We start from the raw sequence: 25,263 nt of genomic DNA on the forward strand, positions 1-25,263 counted from the left end.
GCCGTGCAGATTCTGAACAGCTCACCCAGAGACTGAAGACAGGATACATTCAGAAACCCGTATCTCACTCAGAACAGCATGGATGGATTTTTTTTCCAAGTTTTTATACATGTGGAAGCACCAGAGACACAAAATAACACCCCAAATCCCAGAAAAAGTGATTTCTTTTCATAATATGGGCACTTTAAAGAATCTGCAAAAAGTATTATATGGCGTGCTGGTTGATGTTACTGCACTTTGCATCTTTAAACAGTTTGACTTTGACTCTGCATAGTTTCCATTTTATTTCAGAACTTATATCATAAATGGAAGTCAGTTATAAATAGTTTTGCTGTTAAATAAATACCCAACATTCAATCAGTGTTTTTGTTTTTGCTACAGGAACGGGACAATACAGTCAATCCGATCCTGGAGCACTTCTCAGGCGAGGACACGTCACTGGCTGTGGACCAAGAGGAGGACTCTTTCAGACCTCTGATTGGCCAGCTGGCGGACCAGTCATCCTGTTTCGCTGTTGACCAGAGGGACTCAGCCATGGAGCGCCTGGTCGGTCACCCATCGGCTCACTCGTCCATGATTGGTCAGCTGACAGGTCGGCCTGTTTCAATGAGCTTTGATCAAGGTGGATGGGATTCCACTCTGAGTCGAATGATTGGTCGACTCTCCCATCAGACCAGCTCCCATTGGCTGAGTGGTGGGCAGGACTTTTATGCCGGTCAGCTGATGGGTCAGATGCCATTGGAGCGGTCGACCACGTGGTTGGATGAGAGCAGAATGAGACCGCTGGTTGGGGAGCTGGATGAGTCTGCGGGGCAGCACAGTGGACGCTCAGGTAAAGAAAGGTGTACGAGGACTCCACCCTAGTGATTAACTTAAATAAGTTCATCATGGCCATTTCCCATGATTAAATTAAATCAACTGTTAGTTGCATTTGCAGTTGAAACATTATCCACTGGTAACACATCTATTGATGCTATTTTTTTTATGTTTAGTTAGGCAGTGACCCCTCGATTCACACAGCTCTTTATGAATGAATACAGTTGAGTTAAAAGTGAATTGCTCTGAGTCAGTTTATATCAGCATATTTAATGTGAGCGTTAACATGAATACACTGCTGTTCAAAAAGTTTGTAATAACTATTTTAACAGAGATAAAGACAGTATAATTCAGACAGTATTATGTAACATATTATGTGAAATAGTTTTGGCACCAAAAGAACTACTAAATGATTCAAACTTTAATTTAGTCAATGTCCCATAGCGTTGCAAGTCATGGAGAATACTGCTGGAACTTTGTCCAGAAAAGCGTCACTGACCCTTTTAACTTAACTTTATTGAAGCACAACGGTGCAACGTGCTCTAAATATTGTTTTTCTTTGGGCCCTCTGCAGACTTCTCAATGGTTAGACTGAAGAGGATTAAACTGTTATTTGTCAGGCAATAGTATGTTCAGCTGATATTAGATATATAGGCTGCATTATTGAACACTTGACACTGAAACAGTAAACTGTTTGTATTTAAATCTGCACACATGTTGATGCTAAGCTTCCAGTTTCTTTTACCAATGACTGCTGATTTCTTCTCTTCCTATTCAACTGTTGCTCAGAGGGATCTTTTGTCGTCAGTCTGGTTGAACCATTATACAGAGTTTTGTTCTCCATGTACAAAACTAAATAACATCTATTCGTAAAGAGGACTTTCTACAACTTAAAAGACCATTTGAACATATGGAGTTGTCCTCTCAGACATCCAACTGGACCCAATCAAGATTTGTGGCAGAAGATTACAAATGTGTGTCCCTGATCTACTTCTTCAACGTAGGGAAAAAAAGTTTGTGAGTTTGTCATCTGATCTGCTGTTTCTAGATGAAAGAACCCATGTAGATCTTGGTGTCTCCACTGAGGCCAGTGGGCCGTCATACCCAGTGTTGCCTCCTGAAGCCTGGTCACACAGTCCTTCTGTCCCGGCTGTGAATCCACATCCGCAGGACCAAACCAACATGGACCTGGGCCCAGAGAGGACTGAAGGTGAGGCATAAAATAGTGAATTCTAAAATGACCTTGTGGTGGTTGTACCCGAAGGAGAATACGATCACGAACAAATATGTATCTGTTGTCTCAGTTTGTAGCTCAAGCCAGGTTAAAGTTGAATTCAGGAAACTTGAAGCAAAAAGAGTCAAATGTGTTCATGCGGTTCTTTTAACTAATGTTTTAGATGTCAGCCATCTTTGCATGTCTGTTTCTAACCTAGTGAGAAACTTAAATGTGCTTTTATGTTCATGTTTATCACCATCTTTAGTGTTTCCAGGTTCAGACTCATTCCACCCGCTTCTGGCTGAGGTCACCCACAACGAAACAGCAGACCCCTCCATGACCTTTCACCAGCCCGAACACGATGGGCGTGCCACCTCCCCTGAAGGACAGCCAGCCAGCGGGGGAAGCCGTGTTTCCACACCTTCTGAGGAGGTTGAAATCCACACTGTTGAGTCTGAACCTTCACCCGAGCGTGTCAGAACAGAGGATCCGTCCGGCTGCGTAGCGGATTCCCCCGCCTCGCAGGAATCCTTCTCCCAGCTCGCCACCTCCCAGTACCAACCAAGAGACTCTGTCCTCGTGCTGTCTCCCACCATGATGTCGCCAGAGGGAGCGGATGCAGACAGAAACGTCATTTCTGAAAGGCTGGGAGATGCAGTCCCATTCAGCGACCTCTGTCCTGTCTCAGATAAGATATGGGTGCGATTGTCACGCTTCAACTGCAGGCTGTTATTTGTAGAATCTAAGGTCACCGTTTATTTTGGAAAATGACCACTTAAAGGAACACGCCGACTTATTGGGAATTTATCTTATTCACCGTAACCCCCAGAGTTAGACAAGTCGATACATACCCTTCTCATCTCTGTGCGTGCTGTAACGCTGGCCCACGGCTCCAGCGGCATCAGCCCATCACAGAACAGGCAGGTGAATGGTTCCAGTAAGCCTACTGCTCGCGGAAAGTGACAAAATCAAACTTGTTGCTATTAATATTGTGATTTGTAGATTGTGGCGTGTACAAAAAACAACATAACATGAGACACAGCCATCTTCTAACCGTTAACAAACCGGGAACTGTATTCTCAGGCGGAAGAATATAGTACTTGAGCAGAGTGATATGCTCGCAGCAAGCCTGTCTGAGAATATAGTTCCCGGTTTGTTTACGGTTAGAAGATGGCTGTGTCTCATGTTGCGTTGTTTTTTGTACACGCTGTGACTCTACAAATCACAACATGTAAACAGGAACATGTTGGCGTTATTTTGTCACTTTTGTCACAATTCGGAGCAGTAGGCTAGTTGGAACCAGTTACCTGCAGGATCTGTGCTAAGCTAAGCTAATGCTGGAGCCGTCAGACAGCGTTACAGCACGCACGGAGATGAGAAGGGTATGTATGGACTTGTCTTACTCTGGGGGTTACGGTGAATAAGCTAAAGTCCCAATAAGTCGGCGTGTTCCTTTAATGCTTTTAAACCGTGTTGTCCTCTCTCGTTTATTGTTATAACTTGTGTGCTGTGTCATTGGCTGAGTTCAATTCAATTCAATTTTATTTATAGTATCAAATCATAACATAAGTTATCTCGAGACACTTTACAGATAGAGTAGGTCTAGACCACACTCTATAATTTACAAAGCCCCAACAATTCCAACAGTTCCAGTAATTCCCTCAAGAGCAAGCAGTGCGACAGTGGCGAGGAAAAACTCCCTCTTGGGAAGAAACCTCGGACAGACCCAGGCTCTTGGTACGCGGTGTCTGACGAGCCGGTTGGGGGTGTGATGAACAGTGGAGATAGTAGTCACATTAATAATGGAACAGTGACTGGATGTAGCGGGAAGCTGCAGGGTTCAGCATGACGCAGCATGACATTGCAGGGCATCACTGAGTTCAGCAGGGAGTGCAGCAGGACCATGGCGACAGCTGCGACCAGGATCTTGGTGCCAACGTTCTCCAAGGAAATACGCTGGGGGAAAAAAGCATAAGGACTCCGGGGAGTAAACTCCCCAGAAGCTAGGATTAGTAACTTTAGTAACTTAGTAATTTCTGGGACGGGCTGCACACAAATAGTAATAGTAATAGTAACGGTAATAGAAAGGGAGAGGAGAGAGCAGCTCAGTGTGTCAAAGGAAGGAAGTCCCTCGGCAGTCTAGGACTATAACAGCGTAACTATAACAGGTAACTAAGAGAGACAGGTCATAAGTGGAGCAGTAGGCTAGTTGGAACCAGTTACCTGCAGGATCTGTGCTAGGCTAAGCTAATGCTGGAGCCGTCAGACAGCGTTACAGCACGCATGGAGATAAAAAAAGAAAGTATGGAGTTGTTTTTTTGGGGGGGGGTGTGTAAAAAAAAAAAAAAAAAAAAAATGGGGGGGGGGTTTTTTTATTTTTAAAAAATGTGGGTTTTTTTTTTTTTTTTTTTTTATTTTTTGTTGGGTTTTTTTTTGTTTTTTTTTTTTTTTTTTTTTTTTTTGTTTGGGGGGGGGGGCGCCAGTGAGAAGGGGATCCTGGAGCAGTCGGAGATAACACTAGTGAGCCTGACAGATACCACGCTGCAGGACCAAGAGACGACCATCGCTGAGGACGAGGGAATTTGGGAAGACAAACCTCCAGATGGAGCGAGGGAAGAGGGACAGACAGGCCATGAGACAGAGGTGACTGTCTATACATGTTGTTGACTTTAGCTGCAGGCGTCTTTCAGATCTCTGAACGCAAACCCTTGTCTTCTCTAGGGGACGGAATCCACGTCGTCACCGGATGAGACTCCAGAGGACAAGAACCAAACGCACCCAGGTAAATCGCAACAGTTAGAGCAGGGGTCTCAAACTCAATTTACCTGGGGGCCGCTGGAGGCAGAGTCTGGGTGAGGCTGGGCCGCATCAGGTTTTCCACAAGAAAAGCTTTGTTAAAAAAATTCCAATCTTCTCAAATCTCTTTATTTTTATTATTTATATTCTTTTATCCCGCCGCGTACGCATCACTTTGATTTACTTTGTCAGAGAGAGAGACCTCATATTAACTCTCTAAGTGCCATTGACGTGTGTATATATATATATATATATATATATATATATATATATATATATATATATATATATATATATATATATATATATATATATATATATATATACATACACATACATATATATATATATACACATACATACATACATACATACATACATACATACATACATACATACATACATACAAAAATAAACCGTTAAATGGCACTTTCTGGAGAGTTTTGGAGAAATTGAGTCTTACATGATATGTGCAAAACTGCAAGGTTAAGAGCCTATACTCTGCATTGTTGTAGTATCATCAGGTATTTGGGCATTTAGCATTTGCATTACTGTTAATTAGTCATCACTTGATTACACATTGTATTACCTTGTTATGATATAAGAAGTGACCCATACAATGTGCCAATAAACATAATGTGCCACATGAAGAGACAGTGCAGCATGACAGTAGCAACAGCTGAGAAGATTTGGGTCTGTGGTGACCAGGTCCACCTCACACAAACGTCTTCTCCCATTCTCTCTCTTTACTTACACACACACACACACACACACACACACACACACACACACACACACACACACACACACACACACACACACACACACACACACACAAACCCAAAAAAAGGTTGTTTTTTTTTTTGCGAGGCGCGCCCCGCTCCTATGCCCTGAGCCTTCTGCGCGGAAGTGGCCATGCGTGAGCACTGGTTCAACGGCTTGGTCAGCGACATGAACTCGTAGCGGCCGGTGGAGGTTGCGAACGGGGTTTTTAGCTTTATGAGAAGGCATTTTATCTGTTAATCCTACCGACGGAGACACTTTGGCGTTATGTAGTTGACCCGCGGTGGTGAAATGTCTGCAGTTCTGGGCGGGTTGTTGCCGTGTTCTGATTGTTCTCAGCTCCGCCGAGACAAAATAGACATGCCATTTCAAAAAAATGTCATTTATTCATGTATCATCATTCAAATATCATGTTTTCAAAAGCATCACTTTCATCAAATCTTTTGTGACATATTTAGACTGCAAGCAGGCACATCTGGACAAACTAGCAGGCTTATGTGCCGGAGCTGAGCCCCGGAGAGCCCCGGCCCAATTTAACCCCTCGTTATATATATATAACGAGAGCTATATAAATGTATATACATTTATATACATATATATAGGCTACGTATAATGTCCTGGGCAGCAACTTCAAATAAGTGAAGTGTTGTGAACGCAGCGCGCTTGGACGAATGTCCACATGTGCCCAATAGAAACGAGGCAGCCAGCCAGGCACGGAAGAAAACACTCCATGGCAACGCGGCTGTAACTTTCACTCATTGAGGAATGTTTCTCTGCTTGCATCAAGCCCGGCCGATGTCCCGCCCCCGAGAGCCATATACCCCACCGTGATTGGTGGGTTCGTTCAGATCCGCAAACAACACTGTAAAGTACCATACATATCAAACTCGTGGGCTGCACTAACATTAAACTTTCATATTAAGGCGGGGGCCACAAACTATCGTCCCGCGGGCCGCAATTGGCCCGCGGGCCGCGAGTTTGAGACCCCTGAGTTAGAGACTCAGTATATCTAACTGAGATATAACGCTGATGGGAGTGCTGCATGTGTGAGATGCGGAATTGTGGAGAAACTTAAATGTGGATGTGATCAGGAACAAAAAAAGCAATAGCAATAATTCAATTTCATTTTGTGTGTAGTGTCAAATCATAACGGACGTTATCTCAGGACACTTTACAGATAGGGTAGGTAATTTACAGACACCTAGCAGTTTCCCCCAAGAGCATGCATTTGGTGTGACAGCAACCAGGAAAACCTTTCTAACAGGCAGAAACCTCACGCAGAACCTAGCTCTTGGCTTTTGGCCATCTGACGCGACAAATGCTTTTTTTCGCATCCTTTTTTCTGTCAGAACATTGTAAACTCGTGTAAACTTTTCCTCCCTAGATTCAGTGATGCTCCTGGAGTTTCAGTGGGGTCCTAGCAGAGGCCTGCAGGAGGTCCACCATGAGAAGCGCAGGGCGCTGCTCCAGAGATCGTCCCGCAGGGTGGAGGAAATTAAGGCTAAAGCGACTCGTGCCAAGATTCAACCTGAGGTCCAAGCTCCATCTGAAGCCGGAGAGCAGTCTAAAGCTCAGGAATCTCAACCAGTCACCTGTAAGGAAAAGTTGAAGACAGAACCTCAACATAAGACTAATACCAAGTCAAAGGGGGGACAGGCTGAACTGCATCAAACTACTGAGAAATCTGGCTTTATCAAGCCGAAAAAGCCCCAGCTTCCCCCTCCAGGTATCTTAACTTTTTATACCATTGGACACTTTGAGTCATCTCACTTTAAGTACCACGAGCCCTACATTAGTATCAGGCCCACAAGTTGGAGCTGTTTGTTGTACCTTTTGGTCTCGTGGTGAACATTTGTACCTAAGGCATAATTTAAAAATGTACCTTGATGAAAACTACTAGTCCCTACTCACAATTATCCCAGTCATTCACCTCCCTGAAATGTCTTTAATCTGATTTTACACCCAGCTGGCTCTGTGCTGTACTACGTGTTGTATGGCTTCCTTGAGAGAAATAATGACCTGTTAAGTTTAATTTGTAGGCCAGCCATAAGTCGGTGCTTTGTTAAGTTGTCAGCAACAATCTGTGCAAACATTAAGTCATTTTCTGTGTTTCCCTCAGTGAGCGATTTCAGGCTGAAAAAGGTGGACGAGGTGAAGAGCTGCACACCGGAGCAAAGGAAACTGGATGTCTCTGAGATGCACCAGAGAACTCAGAGGTACTGCTACAATCGGGCGCCTAGATAGCTCACCTGGTAGAGCAGGCGCCCATATATAGAGGTTTACTCCTCGACGCAGGGGACCAGAGTTCGACTCCGACCTGCGGCCCTTTGCTGCATGTCATTCCCCCCTCTCTCCCCTTTAATGTCTTCTGCTGTCCTATCAAAATAAAGGCTGAAAATGGCCAAAAAATAATCTTAAAAAAAAAAAAAGAGGTACTGCTACAATATTAGCTTTGACCTCTACTCTGTCTACTGTGGAGTTAATGTTGCTTCTCCGTACTACTACTTCTAATTGAATAATTATTGAAGGGGAAAATCCCAAACTTGATTACTTGCATTAAAAGGGAACACCACCTAAATTAAGAATTCCAACATGTGGGGCGACCTCTAGCCCACCCCGTACGAGCATGCGCCCCATGTAGGGTCCTTTGCAGTGGCCCGGGTTCGAGTCCGACCTGCGCCCCTTTGCTGCGTGTCATCCCCCAATCTCTCTTCCACCTTTCCTGTCTATCCACTGTCACTATCAAAGGGAAAAGCCTCAAAAAATTATCTTTTAAAATTGTTATTTTCATCGCCTAGGAAAGTTCAATTAATATTTCATTACATGAGCTACTCTCTCTCAAAGACAGAAACCAGGGAAGTAGGTCTCAAACTTGTGATATCAGGTGAAAAGTCTGGAGCACCTCCTTAGACAATGAATGGGAGACTGATTTTGTGGACCTGCAGAATGTTTTTATTTTATTGGTGTTCTCAGTTCTGACACAGAACATGTACAATATACTCCAAACATTCCCCTTGGTGCTCTGTGTCATCTATTACATCTTTCCCAATTCCTTGTCTTTGGAGCAGTCCCAGAGTTCATACTACACTGACAAATCTTGGTTTTAGCACTCTAGTTTTTGAATATGGGAGAGTTGTTCACATTGCAGTGTATGTGTGTTGCTGCAGACTGTATAAGCAGCTGGAGGAAGTGAAGCTTCAGCAAGCGATCAGGAACAGACAGGAAGCTTGTGCAAGAAACCGACTGAAGGCCAAGGAGTTCCACAAGGTAAAAACGCGTGAATCATGAGCGTTTGTTTGAGAACAATTTTTTAAAGACTAGGCTTATTACAGAACTGTGAGCACCAAATGTTTTAGTTGCATGAATTCTGAGTTGAATATTTTTCTACCATCTCTTCACAGAAAACCTTACAGAAACTTCGTGCCAAGCAGACGCAGACACTGTGAATGTGTTCTAGTTCCACTTTTGTAAATTTAAGTTTGTGTATAATTTAAGTTTTTATCAATAAAGCATTTTAAGTTATTTTAATCTGCCTTTTGTTAAATCATTTTAGAAAATAACAGGTAAATATGGCTATTTCGAAATCAGATTTTTACCAGATTAGTTTCTTTAATAAGATTAAACATTCATGAAGTCGATTATAGATTTAAAAAACCAGCTATTTTTTTTACAGCGACAAGTTCAGAAAATCCCTTGTTATATTACAGTTTGACATCATCTGGGGGAAGAGGTTAACCTGAACTTACTTATTATTCCAATTTTACACATGGATGACTTATCAAAATGCTGTTTAAAAGGCTTTTCCACCCAAATAATAATGCATTTCTTTGGAAACCAATCCCAAGAAGGACTGTCATATTTCCAACTGTGGATTCAAGCCTCCAAATCTTAAATCTCACTACATCATCTTCAAGTGGCCACAGATTGCCAGAGAGTATAGATGTGGTTCCCCTTCACACAGAAAGGCCACAATGGCAGCTTTTGTGTTTGTATATCTGAACTTTGCGTCAGTGAGGTTTAGAGTTTGGAGAAAGCTATTGTCTTGGGACTCTTCTTCTCCATGGCGGCCTGAGCTGATTTCATCACGTCTTGAGTCTGAAGCATGCTCATGTTCCAGGTAGCCTGGGGAAGGATGAACAAGGTATTTAGTGTAGGCTAATATAAAAAGGCAGCTCCATGGTCACGGGGATTCTGACTAAATAAACATGCTCAGAAAAATCCTCCATTGTTGTTTTAGAATATAGTTATCTCACCATGTAGTTCAGTCCCTCTGCTACACTGTGGTCTCTGGAATAGATCAGGTTGACTTTGGTGCCCTGCACCGCTACAGGGCTGCGACCGGCGATCTCCCCGGCCATCTCCAGAGCTCCGGCCATCATGGCCTCCTTATCTGCAAACACTCGGCTGGAGAGGAAAGGTGTTGAAAAATATAAGAATCCTTGCTTAAAAAGGTGATCTCATACAGCAACGTCCATATTCATTTGAATCCTCCCCATCACGATTGTGATCCTGATGTTATGTTGCGGGTGATTCTTTGAGAGACACAGCTGTAAAGATTTACAAAATGTTGGGCCTGTAAGCTACACCACCTCTGGAGTGGCTGAGTCGACCAGTGTACCAATAACTGTCGATGCAGCTGATCACTTTTTAACTGAGGTGATGGCCCAACACGTCCAAATCTACACTGACAAAATCAAAACTGGCCAACAACTTTTTAGGTTTAGTAAAAACAATACTGCTTAACGAAAGAAAACCCCTGCTGTATGCAAGTGTATATATAGTGTACATATAAGCTCACCTGACCAGTCCGCTGCTTTTGGCTTCATCGGCATACAGCTTCCTGGCTGTCAGAGCCAACTCGTTCACTAGGCTACAGAAAGAGGGAGAGCTATTAATCACGAGTGTGGTGGCTTTTAGAGAGAGCATGGATAACTGCTTCAGTTCCCCGTTTGAAGGGCTGTCCGCCAGCAAGGTAAAGCTGTGAACATTTTCTAAATACAATGTACACTTAAATAGTTTTTCTTTCTTTTAGGTGGTCCTTTTTGTAAGTGTCTAAATCCATATAACTGCTGCCCCTGTCAACAGCAGGACATTGCTCAGAATCCGTGTGGGTACTCCTCCCGGTTTCTCCGAACTGGGGGCATGCCGACCGCCATCTACTGTAGCTAACACACTGACTATGGAGAAGTAGCTCATACAAACACACTATTTGATGCGCATACTAAATCCCATGACCTCCCCACAAGACTCTCTTGGTTTATTAAAATGGGCGGTTTACCTGCGGCTGCCGATGACTTTAGGAAGTCTCTGGAGAGTTCCAACATCTGCTGCAAGTCCAATATCAACTTCCTGTACAGCCGACCAGAAACACAGAAACTGTGGTACAACTCTCATTTCCCTTTTTCCCTTACCACAGTTCCAAATTGTAATAATTAGATGGACGTGTACGTACCTTTATCTGGAACCAGGCGTCCTGGGTACACAGGCGAATGTCACATGCTGTGATCAGATCAACACCTGCCACAGAGCACAACATCCACAGTGAACATGACAGTGTGTAAACTCAGTTTTCTCCACTTTTAATAACACACCCTCCTGATTACCTGAGCATGCAGATAATCGTAACATTTTCTGAAGACTTATCTAAATGATTAAAAACATAGTGATACAGTGAGATGTGAAAGAGCAGCCATATTTTCCATGCAAACACACAAAGTGTACCATTCTGGGGCCTGTATCACAAAGCAAGTTTAACTGAGTCTGGCAACATTTCTCATCCTGACCTCTCTGGATCAGGTTAGCCGTGCAGCATCTGTTACCATGGTTTTCTACTCTGGTAAAAAGTGAGCCAGCTACGTGACACCAGAAAACCAGAGTTAAAGCCCAAATCTTGCCAGCTATCCCACTAATCTTACTTTGTAATATGGGCCCCTGGTCTGAATTCCTGGCTGCACTATGACCGTGTGATCACGATGTCCTACCTCCCCCAACACAGGCTCCGTGAACAGCTACCACAACAGGCTTTGGACACTACAAGAAGAAACCACAATCAACTTTCACAGAAAAATACACTGACAACCCATCATTTTAAAAATGCTGTCCAAATACATAATCATGTCTGAACGTTCAGATCTTAAAGCTACATTGTGTAAGAATTTCTCCCATCTAGCGGTGAAATTGTATATGACAACCAAATGAATATTACTTTCTAGCCCCTCCCATTCTGAGCGCATTTAAACTCCTACGGTGGCCGAACCTGAATTTAGCTCTTAGTATCTCCATCGTTTACACGCAGCTGTTCTAGCCACTCCAATTGGTCTTGTTGCTTTGCCTGTTGCACTGTCGTTTTAATTCCCTCTTTTGCTTCCCTGAAAGTGATCTCCCCCTGGCGCAAAGGCAGAAGTATGTCCCTCTTTGGCTAATGTATTTTAAAGATGGAGGCGCTACATGGCTGCCGCATAGACAGTATAAAAGACTCGCTCGTATCTATTCTGAATGGCAGATTCTACGCTTATGAGAATACTCTGATTAGTTGGTGGAAGTAATTACACACGAATGAGTACATATTTGTGAAAGAACAAAGGGGTTTTTGCTAAGAATCAACTCAAAAAAATTACACAATGTAGATTTCAAATTCCTGTGTGATAAAAAAATAAAACACTCCTTGACCTTCTCTATGACAGAGAACGTCTCTTGATACTTGGTGATTATTTTTCTCATGTTCCAGGAAATTCTGGCCGTGTCGTCGCCCTCCGGTTGGAGTACGTCGCTGGCCATGTCCATCAGGTCAATACCTGGACAGTGACACAGCACAGAGAATAAATACAACTTTACTACGAAGCTGGCGCCATTAAATGCAAACAGACCGATACCTACCAGCTGTGAAGATCTTCCCGGCTCCAGAAACCACAACCACTCGGCATTCGGGGTCGCCAGCTATCTCATTGAAGCAATCCACCATCTCACTGGGAGAAGAAAGAAATGCATTTCCTGTCAGTGTTGGATAAACTTAAAAAAATTTACTAAACTTTTGTATACATAAGTGCTTGAATCACATATTCCAGTGATTTACTTTTAAATATTAGTTTACATTTTTTATTTATATATTATTAATGTTTAAAAGTTTGTTGTAATTCGGAACATTTGCTCACTAAGTCAACACAGTCTGTTATGTTATTTAATATCTTTCAATATCTATTTAAAGTCATTTGGGGGCTAGTTGGTTTTTAAATCTCCGCCAAGGCCATGCCCTTTCTTGTTAACAGCAGTAAAAAATAATTTGTGTATCTGCTCCAAACGTTTATGGGTTCTTCCTCGCTGCATCCTTTAACAAAGTTTCGTGAAAATTGGGCCAGTAGTTTTTCCTTAATCCTGCCTGTAGAGTGATGTCATTTTCTGAATTTACCAGATTGTTGTAACTTCTATTATTTGCCTTTACCCACTTAGTCATTAGGCTAAATCCACATTACTGATGATTATTTATCAAAAATCTCATTGAGTAAATATTTTTGAGCATCAATAGTCGACAATCTAATATCGTTGCGGTATCGATAGAGGAATTTAGTCAAAAATATCGTGATATTTGATTTTCTCCATATCGCCCAGCCCTACTTGTAAGTTTTAGCAACTCAACTGCAGAACATTGCTCAAAAGGATTTAAATAAAACAGATTAATACGTTAAATGTGTCATATGTAAAAACATAATAGTTAATTTTGTTTTGTGTGTTTTTGGTGTCTTTGCATATTAATTTAAACAGATTCCTGCCTCCAGAAAGCTCTGTTCATGGCGTTACGTTTCTCCGGGCGGTGCAGCTCTACGTGTGTGATGGACTCTGCTGGGTGACTGATGGCGAGGGTGGTGTAAGGGGAGGGGGCACCGCCTGAGGACGACATGGCCCTGACCACAGCCCGACTGGGCAGCCAGCACCTCCTGTCTGAGAGGAAAGAGACAGAACGACACAAACAACACAACAAGTTCATCTAAAACAACTGCAACAGGATGGGACTAAAAAAACCTTTGTAGCCAATAAACTGTTACAGGAACTTAGATTAAGAGATCGATACAGAGAGCAGTGGAAGCTAAATGGCTGCCATGGTAAAAATGACCTATTTTTCTAATTAATTTAAATCATTAAAAGAAAAAAACAAATATTCTGATTCCAGCTTTTCTCATTATGAGGATTTAATGATGGACCATCTTTGTGTTTGTGTGCCATTAGTTGGATAAAACCAGACATGTAAAGAACATGATGGAGGTTCACGCCATTTTGTGGTATTTCTATTGATTTATAACGGGTATTCAAATAGATAATAGACAGACTAATTATTGAAAATAATCTTTATTTCTAGCCCTGATTCAGGGTATTTTTCTTTCCACTGCAATGAAAACGGAATATCCTGAAAACAGAATCTAAAAATACATTAAATCAACATAAGTGAAGTACAAAGTGCCACAAAGGAGAAATAGGAGTAGAAGAGAAAGACAGGAAATATTTGGAAGGTCAAATGTGTGGCAAAGTGGAGTTCAGTTTGTTTCGGTCTATGTTGCAGATACAAAACACCTCTTTAAGGAATTTATTATCTTGGTCTGTTGATAATACATAGATGTAATCTGTGACGTAATGCTGGTAGCATTACCTAAATAAGATCAGCAATGTTACACTGCTAGACTCATAAATGTGTAGTGCACAGCTATTTGCACAATGCACAAATAATATATATGGCCTAGAATATGTAATGCAAACAATGTATACAGCTTTTTAATTCAATTATCTTCATTTCATATTTCGTTGTATATCTTATTTATCAATATTTTCTGACATTTTATAGACATAACTATTAATTGAAAAAATAATCAGCACGTTAACGGTTGATGAAAAAAATTATTAACTGAAGAGTAAAGTATAAAAAAAATACATATTAGAGCCCAAGAGATGAGCTCTACAATACAACCTTGCATGCTGCAACAACAACAAATGCTGGTGACCTTTCACCTACAAAGCCCTTCAAAGTTTTTTTAACGCAGTTTTTTAATACTTAGTCTACAAACTAGGGCGAGCTAACAGACCTGTATCGCTAACAGCTGGTGCACTTTGAATTTTATAAACATTACATCACGTTTTCATTTATAATAAAGACGACAATAAACAGCAAACGACCAAATAAACAATTGTCACTTACATTTCGTGAGAGCTGACCTGGCAACTGACAACATCGCCCTTCGGACCTTGCACACTATTTAGAGGTCAATATAACCGCAGCAAACAGAGATAACACGTTAATGAAGTCACTTCACCTGCTTCGCCTGTCTCTGTAGCTCAGTGTGCTGTTAACTAACGTTAGCGTGGAGCCACACTGACGCCAGCTAATGCTAACTAGTTATTAACAGCTGCCTCTTTGTGGTAACGTTGTCTGCACGCCAAGAAGAACAGTGGTGCTGCGACTGCTGTGTGCGCCAAAAGGGAATTTGCAGCCCACTAAATGTAACAGTGTACTAACTTTCATTAACCCTTCCTTCCTACTAACGTTAGCTCAAGCTCTTTTATAAACAGCCTGCTACGGTGGCCGACGAGGCAAACTCGAGAACCATAGATGATGTGTATATACCATTGATATAAACACTATGTGTATGCAATAGACTGGGGAAAAAAATAGGTATGCCTTTATTAATTATACATGGGGCCTACAGTTTTTAAACATAAGGTGTAAACAACAAGATACAAAACAGGTACAGTACACGATACAAGACAATTGATAACAAATATAGGTGTGGAATAAAATAAAATATAAACAATAATTAATTAATAATAAAATAAAATTTAAAAATAATAAAATAAAATATAAACACAAATAGTGTAAATAAAAAAAATAAAAAAATTGCAAAGTGAAGAAGTGTAATAAACAACAGTAAAAGCAGTTATTGGGTCCCTGAGGTATTACTATTAAGGATGTCAGTAATCTACCGTCGTCAAATCCTACATTCCAATTGGGAGTCTACGGTCAAATGGACCCATTTCATTGGTAGTCTACAGTCAAAATGGATCGATTTCATTGGTAGTCTACAGTCAAAATGGATCGATTTCATTGGGAGTCTACGGTCAAAATGGATCGATTTCATTGGTAGTCTACGGTCAAATGGACCCATTTCATTGGGAGTCTACGGTCAAATGGACCCATTTCATTGGGAGTCTACGGTCAAAATGGATCGATTTCATTGGGAGTCTACAGTCAAAAAGGATCGATTTCATTGGGAGTCTACAGTCAAAATGGATCGATTTCATTGGTAGTATACGGTCAAATGGACCCATTTCATTGGGAGTCTACGGTCAAAATGGATCGATTTCATTGGTAGTATCAGTCAAAATGGATCGATTTCATTGGTAGTCTACGGTCAAAATGGATCAATTTCATTGGGAGTCTACGGTCAAATGGACCCATTTCATTGGTAGTCTACAGTCAAAATGGATCGATTTCATTGGGAGTCTACGGTCAAATGGACCCATTTCATTGGGAGTCTACGGTCAAAATGGATCGATTTCATTGGGAGTCTACGGTCAAAATGGATCGATTTCATTGGTAGTCTACAGTCAAAATGGATCGATTTCATTGGTAGTCTACAGTCAAATGGACAGATTTCATTGGTAGTATACGGTCAAATGGACCCATTTCATTGGGAGTCTACGGTCAAAATGGATCGATTTCATTGGTAGTCTACGGTCAAATGGACCGATTTCTCTCCCTGATAATATGTGAAATGATAAAACTAATCCATAGATGTATATTAATCTCCCTCGCTGGGTATTGTAAGATACATTAAGTCAAGGTGCGCAAATATCGGTTTGATATCGGTTTCTGTTTTAGTGTCAATGAAAGTAGGTAACATATATGATGTAGTGAATGGCAGTTACAGCTTTACATTTTAGTTTGAAAAAGAAATTATTGAAATCTTCTGGATATCTTTTGGAGGGCGAAACAATCTGCTGAAAAAAACTGCAAACAAATCCATTGTGTAGTACAGAGTAATAAGGGGATTTCTGGAAACAGCTGAATAAATGACAATTTTAAAGCATTTTGAAAAATAAAATCCAGGTTGTTTTTATACTATGACTTTTTAATTATAACTTTGGATGATTCAGGCCTCCCCGTCGTCCAATTCCTGATCATGGACACTCAACGGACGGGCATTAACCCTTACATAAAGAATGTATTTGCAACTCATGTAGCATCTTTTAAGGGGAAAACCATGAGAAATGTATAACTCGTAAAATAAAGTATTTAATTATCGTCTGTCTGGCAGTTAACTGATCAAACGTTACTTTCTCCGCTCAGAGAGGACTTATATTATATAAACGTTATTTTTATATCTGTAACTCAGATGGCATTTTGTTTATTTAAACTAGAAGTTACAGCTTGATCTCTGACAGTAAATATATGATAGTGTCCGTTGACTGTAGACAGTGTCGCGTTATAAACTCTTGTTGAACTATGACTACACTACGTCACCAGGAAGCGCTGGCTTCCGCCACCAGATGGTGCCGTTCCATATGTCTAACGGGAAGGGCGGTTCTCAACGTGGGTGGAGTCAAACGTCCATGTGGATCACCGCCCCGAATTATACACGCAGTGAGGGCTTCTTTCTATAACTTCACATGTGACAACATTACTCTATAAAAAAAAGAAATGAGACATTGTGTTGCCATTTTACAGCACTTTTCTCTCATTTTCTGTGTGTAGTGTAGTACATTGAATCCCACCGTGTTTGGTTGTGACTGAACCAGATATTTGAACCATGAGTGACGAAGACCGTGCGGAGAATGTGGTCCTCTCTGCCGACCCTTTCTCAGTATCGCTTCTCGGCCTTTTGGCTAAGATCAAGTGTAGTATCTGTTCTTATCAGTTTAATATCTGATACGTCCCCTACCCGGGGACCATATATTAAATTGATTTTTGGAACTGGGAGATGGAATAGGGGCTTGCTCCGTCCACTCCACGCATCGACCTGGTATTGCAGTACCTCCAGGAACGGTGCACCCCCCTCTCAATGTTTAACATCAATCTTAATCACATTCTCCGACTGTTGTTGTGAGTACATTTCATCATAAGTGCTCTGTTGCTCTTATTGTTGTTTTAAGAGTAGGAGGTTGCCAAGTGGAGAAATGTTTTCAATGCCTGTCACTGTAAAATAAATCAAACCAGTAACTGTTTGCGACAGAGAAGATTGTTAAAGAAATGTGCTGTTCTTTGCACTCACTGCTTGTAGGTTCTTGATCTTGGTAGATCCTCAAACTTGATGTTGTTGCTTAGTTTTATTTCACTGTAGTTTTGGACGGTCGGTTCAGTCTGATAATTAGGTTGCACATGCACAATGCATGGCATTTTAAATACCTTTTTGGAGTCCAGCTTCATTGATTGTATGGCTGTCCTGCTGTTTTTTACACACTGAAAAATACATAGGCACAAAGTTTTTTTTTTAGTTTTTTTTATTATCTAAAAGTAGTTTGTATACTGGAGGAAATGGAAACATAAATTGAATGTTTGTCTACACTCAGGATACGCAATTCTAACATCTTCAGGTACACAAAACTGAAGGCATTTAAAGTTGTATAAAAACATGGATATAAAAACAAAACCCTTCAAGGAACTATTCAGTCTCGACACAGCAACATAGCAACAAAACAAATGTTACCGTTCCTGGCCTTGGTTTGGGAATGACTTCGTTGTAGCCCTTGAAAGTTGAGTTCTCAAATATTTTCTTCTATCATTCCAATTGAATAGATGCAGATGGAGAGATCTTGTCCACTGTTAGTTTATTTGTTTATCTCCAACAATCAACAATGTTGCAAAAACATAAAAAACATAAAAAGGATTATAGTTCAAGAAGGAGCAGGCAGAAGCAAATAGCTTATTTGGTCCTGCCCCTTATTTCCCAAAATTATATTATACAAAGTAAAATAGATATGCAAATACAGCATTCAATCTTTCGGTCTTACAGTAATTTACAACAATACAATTATATACAACAATACCTTTAAATTACAAATTACAATCCTATGTTTTAGTTTATTCTTTTCTGTATTGATCAAGTAATGATGTCTTTAATCTATTTTTGAACTGAATGATATTCTGGCTCTGTTTGATATCATTGTTCAGTCCATTCCATAAGGTCACCCCACAAACTGAAACACACATGCTTTTAACAGTAGGTTTAAGCACAAGAAGTTGCTTAAACATACAATGACCTCTTAGACGATATCCCCCATTTCTTTCATTAAACATATCTATCAGAGTCGCACCATTGCATGATATTCTGGTAGGTTTTGTGATTGTTGGAAAAAGACTCAAACTATACAGTGTTTCAATAAACTCTTCCGTTGATTTCACAATCTCTGACTGTTGTTGTGGGTACGTCAAGTCCCCTGGTGATGTTACTGTAGTTTTAAGAGCAGGAGGTTGACAAGTGGAGACATGTTTTTAATGCCTGTCACTGTAAAATAAATCAAACCAGTAACTGTTGTGTGAGAGAAGATTGTTAAAAGAAATGTGCTGTTCTTTGCACTCACTGCTTGTAGATTCTTGATCTTGGTAGATCCTCAAACTTGATGTAGCTGGTTAGCTTTATTTCACTGTAGTTTTGGACGGTCTGTTCAGTCTGATAATTAGGTTAGCTCATTCCCCAAAAGTGAGAATCCTTTCAGAGCTGCAGTTAAGACGGTTAAGAGATGTTGGTACTTTAAAAATAGGCTTCAACTTGAGCAGAGATGTTCTGGATTTAATTAAACTGGGTGGCTCAAACAATGGCTCATGTAGACACCACAGACCTATCATGAAAATTTGTTGTAACTTCGCATAAACATTTCTTCTTTTTTAGATTATTTTTTGGGCTTTTCATGCAGCCGTTCATTTTTGACAGGAGAGCTAGGTGAGAGAGGGGAGAGAGAGAGGGGGAAGACAGGTTGGATTTGAACTCTGGACCTCTGCGTGGAGGCATGAACCTCTCTGTATATGTGCGCATTTATTCTTATCTTCTGCAGAAAGGTAATTTTCAGAATAACCTGTACAGAGCAGCTATTTCAATATTGTTGGCTGTAATATGTTGTAATATGATAAGGCTTTACACAGTATAAAAAGTCTGCTAAAGTAACTTGGCTTGAATGCAGTCCACATTCCACTTACGGGACAGTTGGGGTACATCCAAACGGCGTCCAGGCACAGTACGGGTCCTGGGCCAGAACACAATCTGCACAGGACTTATTCTCCTGACATTTCTGGAGATCCATGATAGAAATCTTCTCCGAAAAACCCACCACTAGTCTTTTCTGAGCAAAGGTAGACAGAAACATACCCTTGGGTGCAGTGCAAAAAGCTGTAAACACAACACTGACATACAGTATTATGACCATATAAAGTTGCTATGGGGAACATGCTAGAAAATAATCGGCAATATACACACCCAGCATATATGATTCACGAAAGCACTTGGAGTTATGTTTCTGATGCACCGGTATGTAAGTCCCATATTTCTTTTACCTTTTAGCTCTGTTTTGTTCTCAACCAACTAATAAGGGATATTCTTGTCTCTCTATGCTGCTAAATGCTCCACTAATCGCTAATTTTGCCTGTCTGCTGTTAGGTGCTGGGCAGGAGCATACAGTTGGTTTTTTAGAGCTTTTATGCTGAAAATAGCTGCCTGTTGTAAGCCTGAACTAAAACAGTGAAGCTACGGGACGTCACGATAGATACTAAAACTCTCTATAAATCTGAGGGAATCTGGAAAGTCAGGTAATAATTCTCTGTGGATTTGTTACTACCAGCGACCCCTTTCACATTGCACTTGTCATTTAATATAAAAAAAAACGATTAGTGATGATTTCAAATATAAAATTAAATTTTCATGTAAAAAATATTTTTGACCTAAGGGCAGTGGCTGACAAAAACACAACTGACAACATTGCGCAGCACAATGCATGGCATTTTAAATACCTTTTTGGAGTCCAGCTTCATTGATTGTATGGCTGTCCTGCTGTTTTTTACACACTGAAAAATACATAGGCACAAAGTTTTTTTTGTGTTTTTTTTATTATTTAAAAGTAGTTTGTATACTGGAGGAAATGGAAACATAAATTGAATGTTTGTCTACACTCAGGATACGCAATTCTAACATCTTCAGGTACACAAAACTGAAGGCATTTAAAGTTGTATAAAAACATGGATATAAAAACAAAACCCTTCAAGGAACTATTCAGTCTCAACACAGCAACATAGCAACAAAACAAATGTTACCGTTCCTGGCCTTGGTTTGGGAATGACTTCGTTGTAGCCCTTGAAAGTTGAGTTCTCAAATATTTTCTTCTATCATTCCAATTGAATAGATGCAGATGGAGAGATCTTGTCCACTGTTAGTTTATTTGTTTATCTCCAACAATCAACAATGTTGCAAAAACATAAAAAACATAAAAAGGATTAGTTCAAGAAGGAGCAGGCAGAAGCAAATAGCTTATTTGGTCCTGCCCCTTATTTCCCAAAATTATATTATACAAAGTAAAATAGATATGCAAATACAGCATACAATCTTTCGGTCTTACAGTAATTTACAACAATACAATTATATACAACAATACCTTTAAATTACAAATTCCAATCCTATGTTTTAGTTTATTCTTTTCTGTATTGATCAAGTAATGATGTCTTTAATCTATTTTTGAACTGAATGATATTCTGTCTCTGTTTGATATCATTGTTCAGTCCATTCCATAAGGTCACCCCACAAACTGAAACACACATGCTTTTAACAGTAGGTTTAAGCACAAGAAGTTGCGTAAACATACAATGACCTCTTAGACGATATCCCCCATTTCTTTCATTAAACATATCTATCAGAGTGGCACCATTGCATGTTATTCTGGTAGGTTTTGTGATTGTTGGAAAAAGACTCAAACTATACAGTGTTTCAATAAACTCTTCCGTCGATTTGTGTTTGTTGGGATTTAGTAGGTCAATGTTGAAATCCCCACATATATAGTTGACTTTATGCTTTACTTTATTAAACATTTTTTTCCATTATTTCTGTGAATATTTCAACATTGGATCCTGGTTTCCTATATACACAACTTACTACATACATAATTCAATTGAGATACACTCCATTATTTCATCCATGATTACTGTCATGTTTTCAACAACCTTGTAAATTAGCCCTTTATCAATAAAGAGCGCCACCCCTCCTCCACAACCGTTTATTCACATACTTAAATTCATATCCCTGTAACTCAAAATCCACGCCCCTAACGGCATTAATCCATGTTTCTGAAATAGCTATAATATTAAAGGGTTGCTTGAACTGTCCTAAATATTCCTTTATATTCTGGAAGTTTGAATACAGACTTCTGCTGTTAAAATGAATGATAGATATGCTGTAATCAATTTTAATGTTATTATTGAACTGTTGCTCTGTGTAATAGCTGCAGTTATTATTTATGTTAACATAAAAGTTATTTTCTGGATCAATGTTCTGTTCAAAATCAGGCGCACTCAGGTCATTGTCAGAACAACTGGAAAAATGAAAACTAGTCATATTATTAGACATAACAAAAAACTAAAGCTTTAACAATGGAAAAATAAAATAATAAAAAAGTTACATGAACCAACTCATAGGAGGACCAGGTAGCTTGAATCTTCCCTTGTTTCTTCAAGAACCTTGCCTTTCTTGCAATATCTGCATTCATTTTGTTTAGATGCTCAGTGATGTAAACATTTGTGCCCTTCAATTTGCGGCCCTGTCTGAGCAGGTCAATTTTATGCTTTCTGTTAGGAAAGCGTACAATGACAATGTGATTGTCACTCTGGTTTCTTGATGGAATAATGTGACATGCCTCAATATTGTGTCTGTTTATGGATATGTATTTGTCATGGAGAAAGGCTGTTACCTGAGCCTCAGTTGAATCATCATGGTCTACGCTCTCAACTCGCACATTCCCCTTCAGAGCATGAGCATAAGACCGAGGCTTAATGCCATTACCACTTTAACATTGCTCTCTGCCCCACCTAACTCATTCTGATTTCCTGCAGTCACCTCCGAAATGACCTGTGGTGTGGGGCTCCCTTTTGTCTCACGATTTAAGATGACCGTCGAACCCTCATAGAGCTCTGTGTTCTCAATGCTGGGCTGATAGGCAGTTGTGACAGTAGGGGCCTTACAGTCCAGTTTGGGAATCGCTGTAACCATTGTGCCCTTCAGGTGTTCAGGGGCATCACATAAAATGGAATATGTATCAGGGACAGAAATCTCGGTTGTCGTGATCCAATCCCTTAACCACTCCAGGCTGCAGGAGCATTTGAAGGGGTTGTTAAAAATCTGAAGGTGGGCCATGGAGGAGAGAGCACTGAAGGTACCCTGCACAATGGTGGTAAACTTGTTGTTGTTGATGCGCAGCGACCTCAGGTCTTTCAGGGTGGAAAATGCGTCCTTTGGAAGGCTCACCATCTCATTGTTGTTCATTTTCAGGAGCTGCAGGGCTGTAAGGTTGTGCAGTTCCTCCCATGGAAAGTTCACAATTTTGTTGTAGCTGATGTCCAGGTTGCGGAGCTGGATCAGACCAGCCAAGGTGTCTGCTTCTATAGTAACTATCTCATTGTGGGCCAGCCAGAGAGAGGTGACCTGTGTGATATTGATGAAGCTTTTACTTTTCAGAAATTTGATCTTATTGGCAGAAAGGCTCACGGTGTTAACATTGGTGGGGAAACCCACAGGTACTACCAGCAGGTCTTTGTAAGCACAATCAGCAAACTGCTGGGCAAATTTATCCTGGCAGCTGCAGAGCTCTGGACAGCACTGCACAATGCCAACCACAGTAGTCCACAGGGCAAGGTGCTGCAGGAGCTGTCTCGCCATTTTCTGCACCTGCAAGCATCAATTACCAGACATCAGCCCAAGGTCCAATTTTTATCAGACATTCACATAACATTATGTCCATTATACCAGCGGAAATGCACTGTGGAAGCTTTTACATCTTATATCCATTTAGACATGTTTTACTGGGTAGGCTATGTTTTTCAAGGGGAATCAAAGCTCTTTAATGCATCTTACAATTGCATGACAAACTCACAAAAACAAAAAACATCCCAGATGAATACTGCTGCTGCTGTCATTCCATCTGGTTTAAAGAATCAGCAAATTCCCCTTTTGTTTCGTATGGCACTTTAAACATATGCACTACACAAAAACGACATCGATTTTTTTGAAGGAGTTTTTGACAGCCTACAAATAAATAAAAGCAAATATGAACATGCTATGTGTCATATTTTCAGTCGTTTCAGGGTCAGGTGGTCTCCTGCTCTGAGCGCGTTTCCACAATCCGATGCGGAATAACTGGCGCATTAAGGTGATCAGACCTTTGATTTTTGCAGCTAATTAAAAACATACTTTTAGCAAGAGTTCAATTGCAATATTGCCATTATCAGTTTACATAGAGACTATAGCTTTTTGCACTCATGAACAGATGCCCTTGTGATTCATCGGAGTTGCGCACAGGGCGATGTTTTTTCACCTTATCTTAGATCTGGATGCTTCTTTTGTCATATTTTACGTCTATAGTAACTGCCCCATTAACTACTGAATCGTCTTACCTGTCCAATGTTAACTTCAATTCCTGTGTGTTATTAATCACTTCCCGAGGTTTCCAATCCTCTGAAACAAGTTTAATGGTCGAAAAAAACTTTTAAGAGAAACTAGTTTAATGGTCGAAAAAAACTTTTAAGAGAAACAAGTTTAATGGTCGAAAAAAACTTTTAAGAGAAACAAGTTTAATGGTCGAAAAAAACTTTTTTTAAGAGAGTCCTCCTCTTAGGTTGCGGATCCTTTCACATGACTTTTGCAGACATCGACAGCGTTGGTAAAGGGCGGTGGAGGGAACATTTTTTCCGGTGAGTCGCTGTTGCGGTCCGAAGGCGCTTTTTTTCCAACCTGCGAGGGTGGGCTCTACTGCGCGTTCCCGACGCCGCGAAGCGAGAAAAGGAACCATGAACGCGCAGCCTCTTCCATCTCTCTCATCACTATTAAAGATACAGACGCTCCGGGTCCTCCACCCTCAAAGAAAATTCATAATTTAGGACCTGATGTTTAATTTATTACCCCGACCCAAGCCTAATCTTTGACCTCATTCGGTTTGGCTGCAGCCTATTGTCTTTAATTAAAGGACTTTAGACAAGAGTTTCCAAACGCACTTAGATTTGTCCTGCGACTAACAGCCTACAGACACAATTTTCAGCACTGCTGCATTAAGAAATTGTCTTTAATATAAAAAAAAACAATAATAACAACTGTCCGTTTACTGTAGACAGTGTCGCGTTATAAACTCTTGTTGAACTATGACTACACTATGTCACCAGGAAGCGCTGGCTTCCGCCACCAGATGGTGCCGGTCCATAATTGGTTCTATATGTCTAACGGGAAGAGGCGGTGGGTGGAGTCAAACGTCCATGTGGAGCACCGCCCCGAATTATACACGCAGTGAGGGCTTCTTTCTGTAACTTCACATGCGACAACATAACTTTATAAAAACAATGACACATTTTGTTGCCATTAACAGCACTGTTCACTCATTTTCTGTGTGTAGTGTAGTACATTGAATCCCACCGTGTTTAGTTGTGACTGAAC

The 25,263-nt window shown here is 40.6% G+C and overlaps 3 protein-coding genes and 1 non-coding gene across 10 annotated transcripts in view; 2 read left to right on the plus strand and 2 right to left on the minus strand.

Annotated features, from left to right (window-relative positions):
• Positions 1–9,139, plus strand: part of cep295 (centrosomal protein 295) — a 26,867-nt gene extending 17,728 nt beyond the window's left edge. For 5 of the 6 annotated variants that reach the window (XM_039790759.1, XM_039790782.1, XM_039790789.1 and 2 more), the window contains 9 exons: positions 382–832; positions 1,865–2,026; positions 2,298–2,731; positions 4,505–4,675; positions 4,754–4,814; positions 6,996–7,337; positions 7,731–7,827; positions 8,779–8,878; positions 9,013–9,139. In XM_039790759.1, coding sequence (XP_039646693.1) covers positions 382–832; positions 1,865–2,026; positions 2,298–2,731; positions 4,505–4,675; positions 4,754–4,814; positions 6,996–7,337; positions 7,731–7,827; positions 8,779–8,878; positions 9,013–9,057 — 1,863 coding nt within the window. In that variant the 3' untranslated portion in view covers positions 9,058–9,139. The remainder of the gene's footprint in view (positions 1–381; positions 833–1,864; positions 2,027–2,297; positions 2,732–4,504; positions 4,676–4,753; positions 4,815–6,995; positions 7,338–7,730; positions 7,828–8,778; positions 8,879–9,012) is intronic. The other variant, XM_039790774.1, reaches the window with a different exon arrangement.
• Positions 8,541–15,175, minus strand: ech1 (enoyl CoA hydratase 1, peroxisomal). 2 transcript variants are annotated; one of them, XM_039790801.1, is made up of 10 exons: positions 14,793–15,174; positions 13,378–13,546; positions 12,488–12,576; positions 12,281–12,405; positions 11,593–11,641; positions 11,064–11,128; positions 10,890–10,960; positions 10,410–10,481; positions 9,865–10,015; positions 8,541–9,733 (listed from the first exon to the last, which is right to left on the minus strand). In XM_039790801.1, exons 1-10 carry the CDS (start codon positions 14,824–14,826, stop codon positions 9,629–9,631), a joined length of 930 nt encoding a protein of 309 aa, XP_039646735.1. In that variant the 5' UTR covers positions 14,827–15,174; the 3' UTR covers positions 8,541–9,628. The 2 variants fall into 2 exon arrangements, with proteins under 2 accessions (XP_039646735.1, XP_039646743.1); XM_039790809.1 differs by having other exon boundaries at positions 9,592–9,733; positions 13,378–13,542; positions 14,793–15,175.
• A 2,281-nt stretch (positions 15,176–17,456) lies between these two features.
• LOC120554572 lies at positions 17,457–17,647 on the plus strand. The gene has a single exon (XR_005638517.1). It is a non-coding gene; the product is annotated as a U2 spliceosomal RNA (small nuclear RNA).
• A 2,977-nt stretch (positions 17,648–20,624) lies between these two features.
• On the minus strand, positions 20,625–24,752 carry LOC120544465 (immunoglobulin superfamily containing leucine-rich repeat protein-like). Its single transcript, XM_039778242.1, has 3 exons — positions 24,234–24,752; positions 20,892–23,508; positions 20,625–20,645 (listed from the first exon to the last, which is right to left on the minus strand). Exon 2 carries the CDS (start codon positions 23,497–23,499, stop codon positions 22,588–22,590), a length of 912 nt encoding a protein of 303 aa, XP_039634176.1. The 5' UTR covers positions 23,500–23,508; positions 24,234–24,752; the 3' UTR covers positions 20,625–20,645; positions 20,892–22,587.
• Positions 24,753–25,263: the final 511 nt, after the last annotated feature.

The sequence above is a fragment of the Perca fluviatilis genome, chromosome 2 (genome assembly GCF_010015445.1).
Source record: "Perca fluviatilis chromosome 2, GENO_Pfluv_1.0, whole genome shotgun sequence".
NCBI classification, from domain to species: domain Eukaryota; kingdom Metazoa; phylum Chordata; class Actinopteri; order Perciformes; family Percidae; genus Perca; species Perca fluviatilis.

Coding starts and splice junctions, on each gene's coding strand:
- ech1 (XM_039790801.1), bottom strand. CDS start 14,826: ATGTTGTCAGTTGCCAGGTCAGCTCTCACGAAAT. Junction 11,642..12,280: donor CGTTCTCTGTCATAGAGAAG/GTCAAGGAGTGT, acceptor TTCTTCTTGTAG/TGTCCAAAGCCTGTTGTGGT. Junction 11,129..11,592: donor CGGAGCCTGTGTTGGGGGAG/GTAGGACATCGT, acceptor GCTCTGTGGCAG/GTGTTGATCTGATCACAGCA.
- LOC120544465 (XM_039778242.1), bottom strand. CDS start 23,499: ATGGCGAGACAGCTCCTGCAGCACCTTGCCCTGTGGACTACTGTGGTT.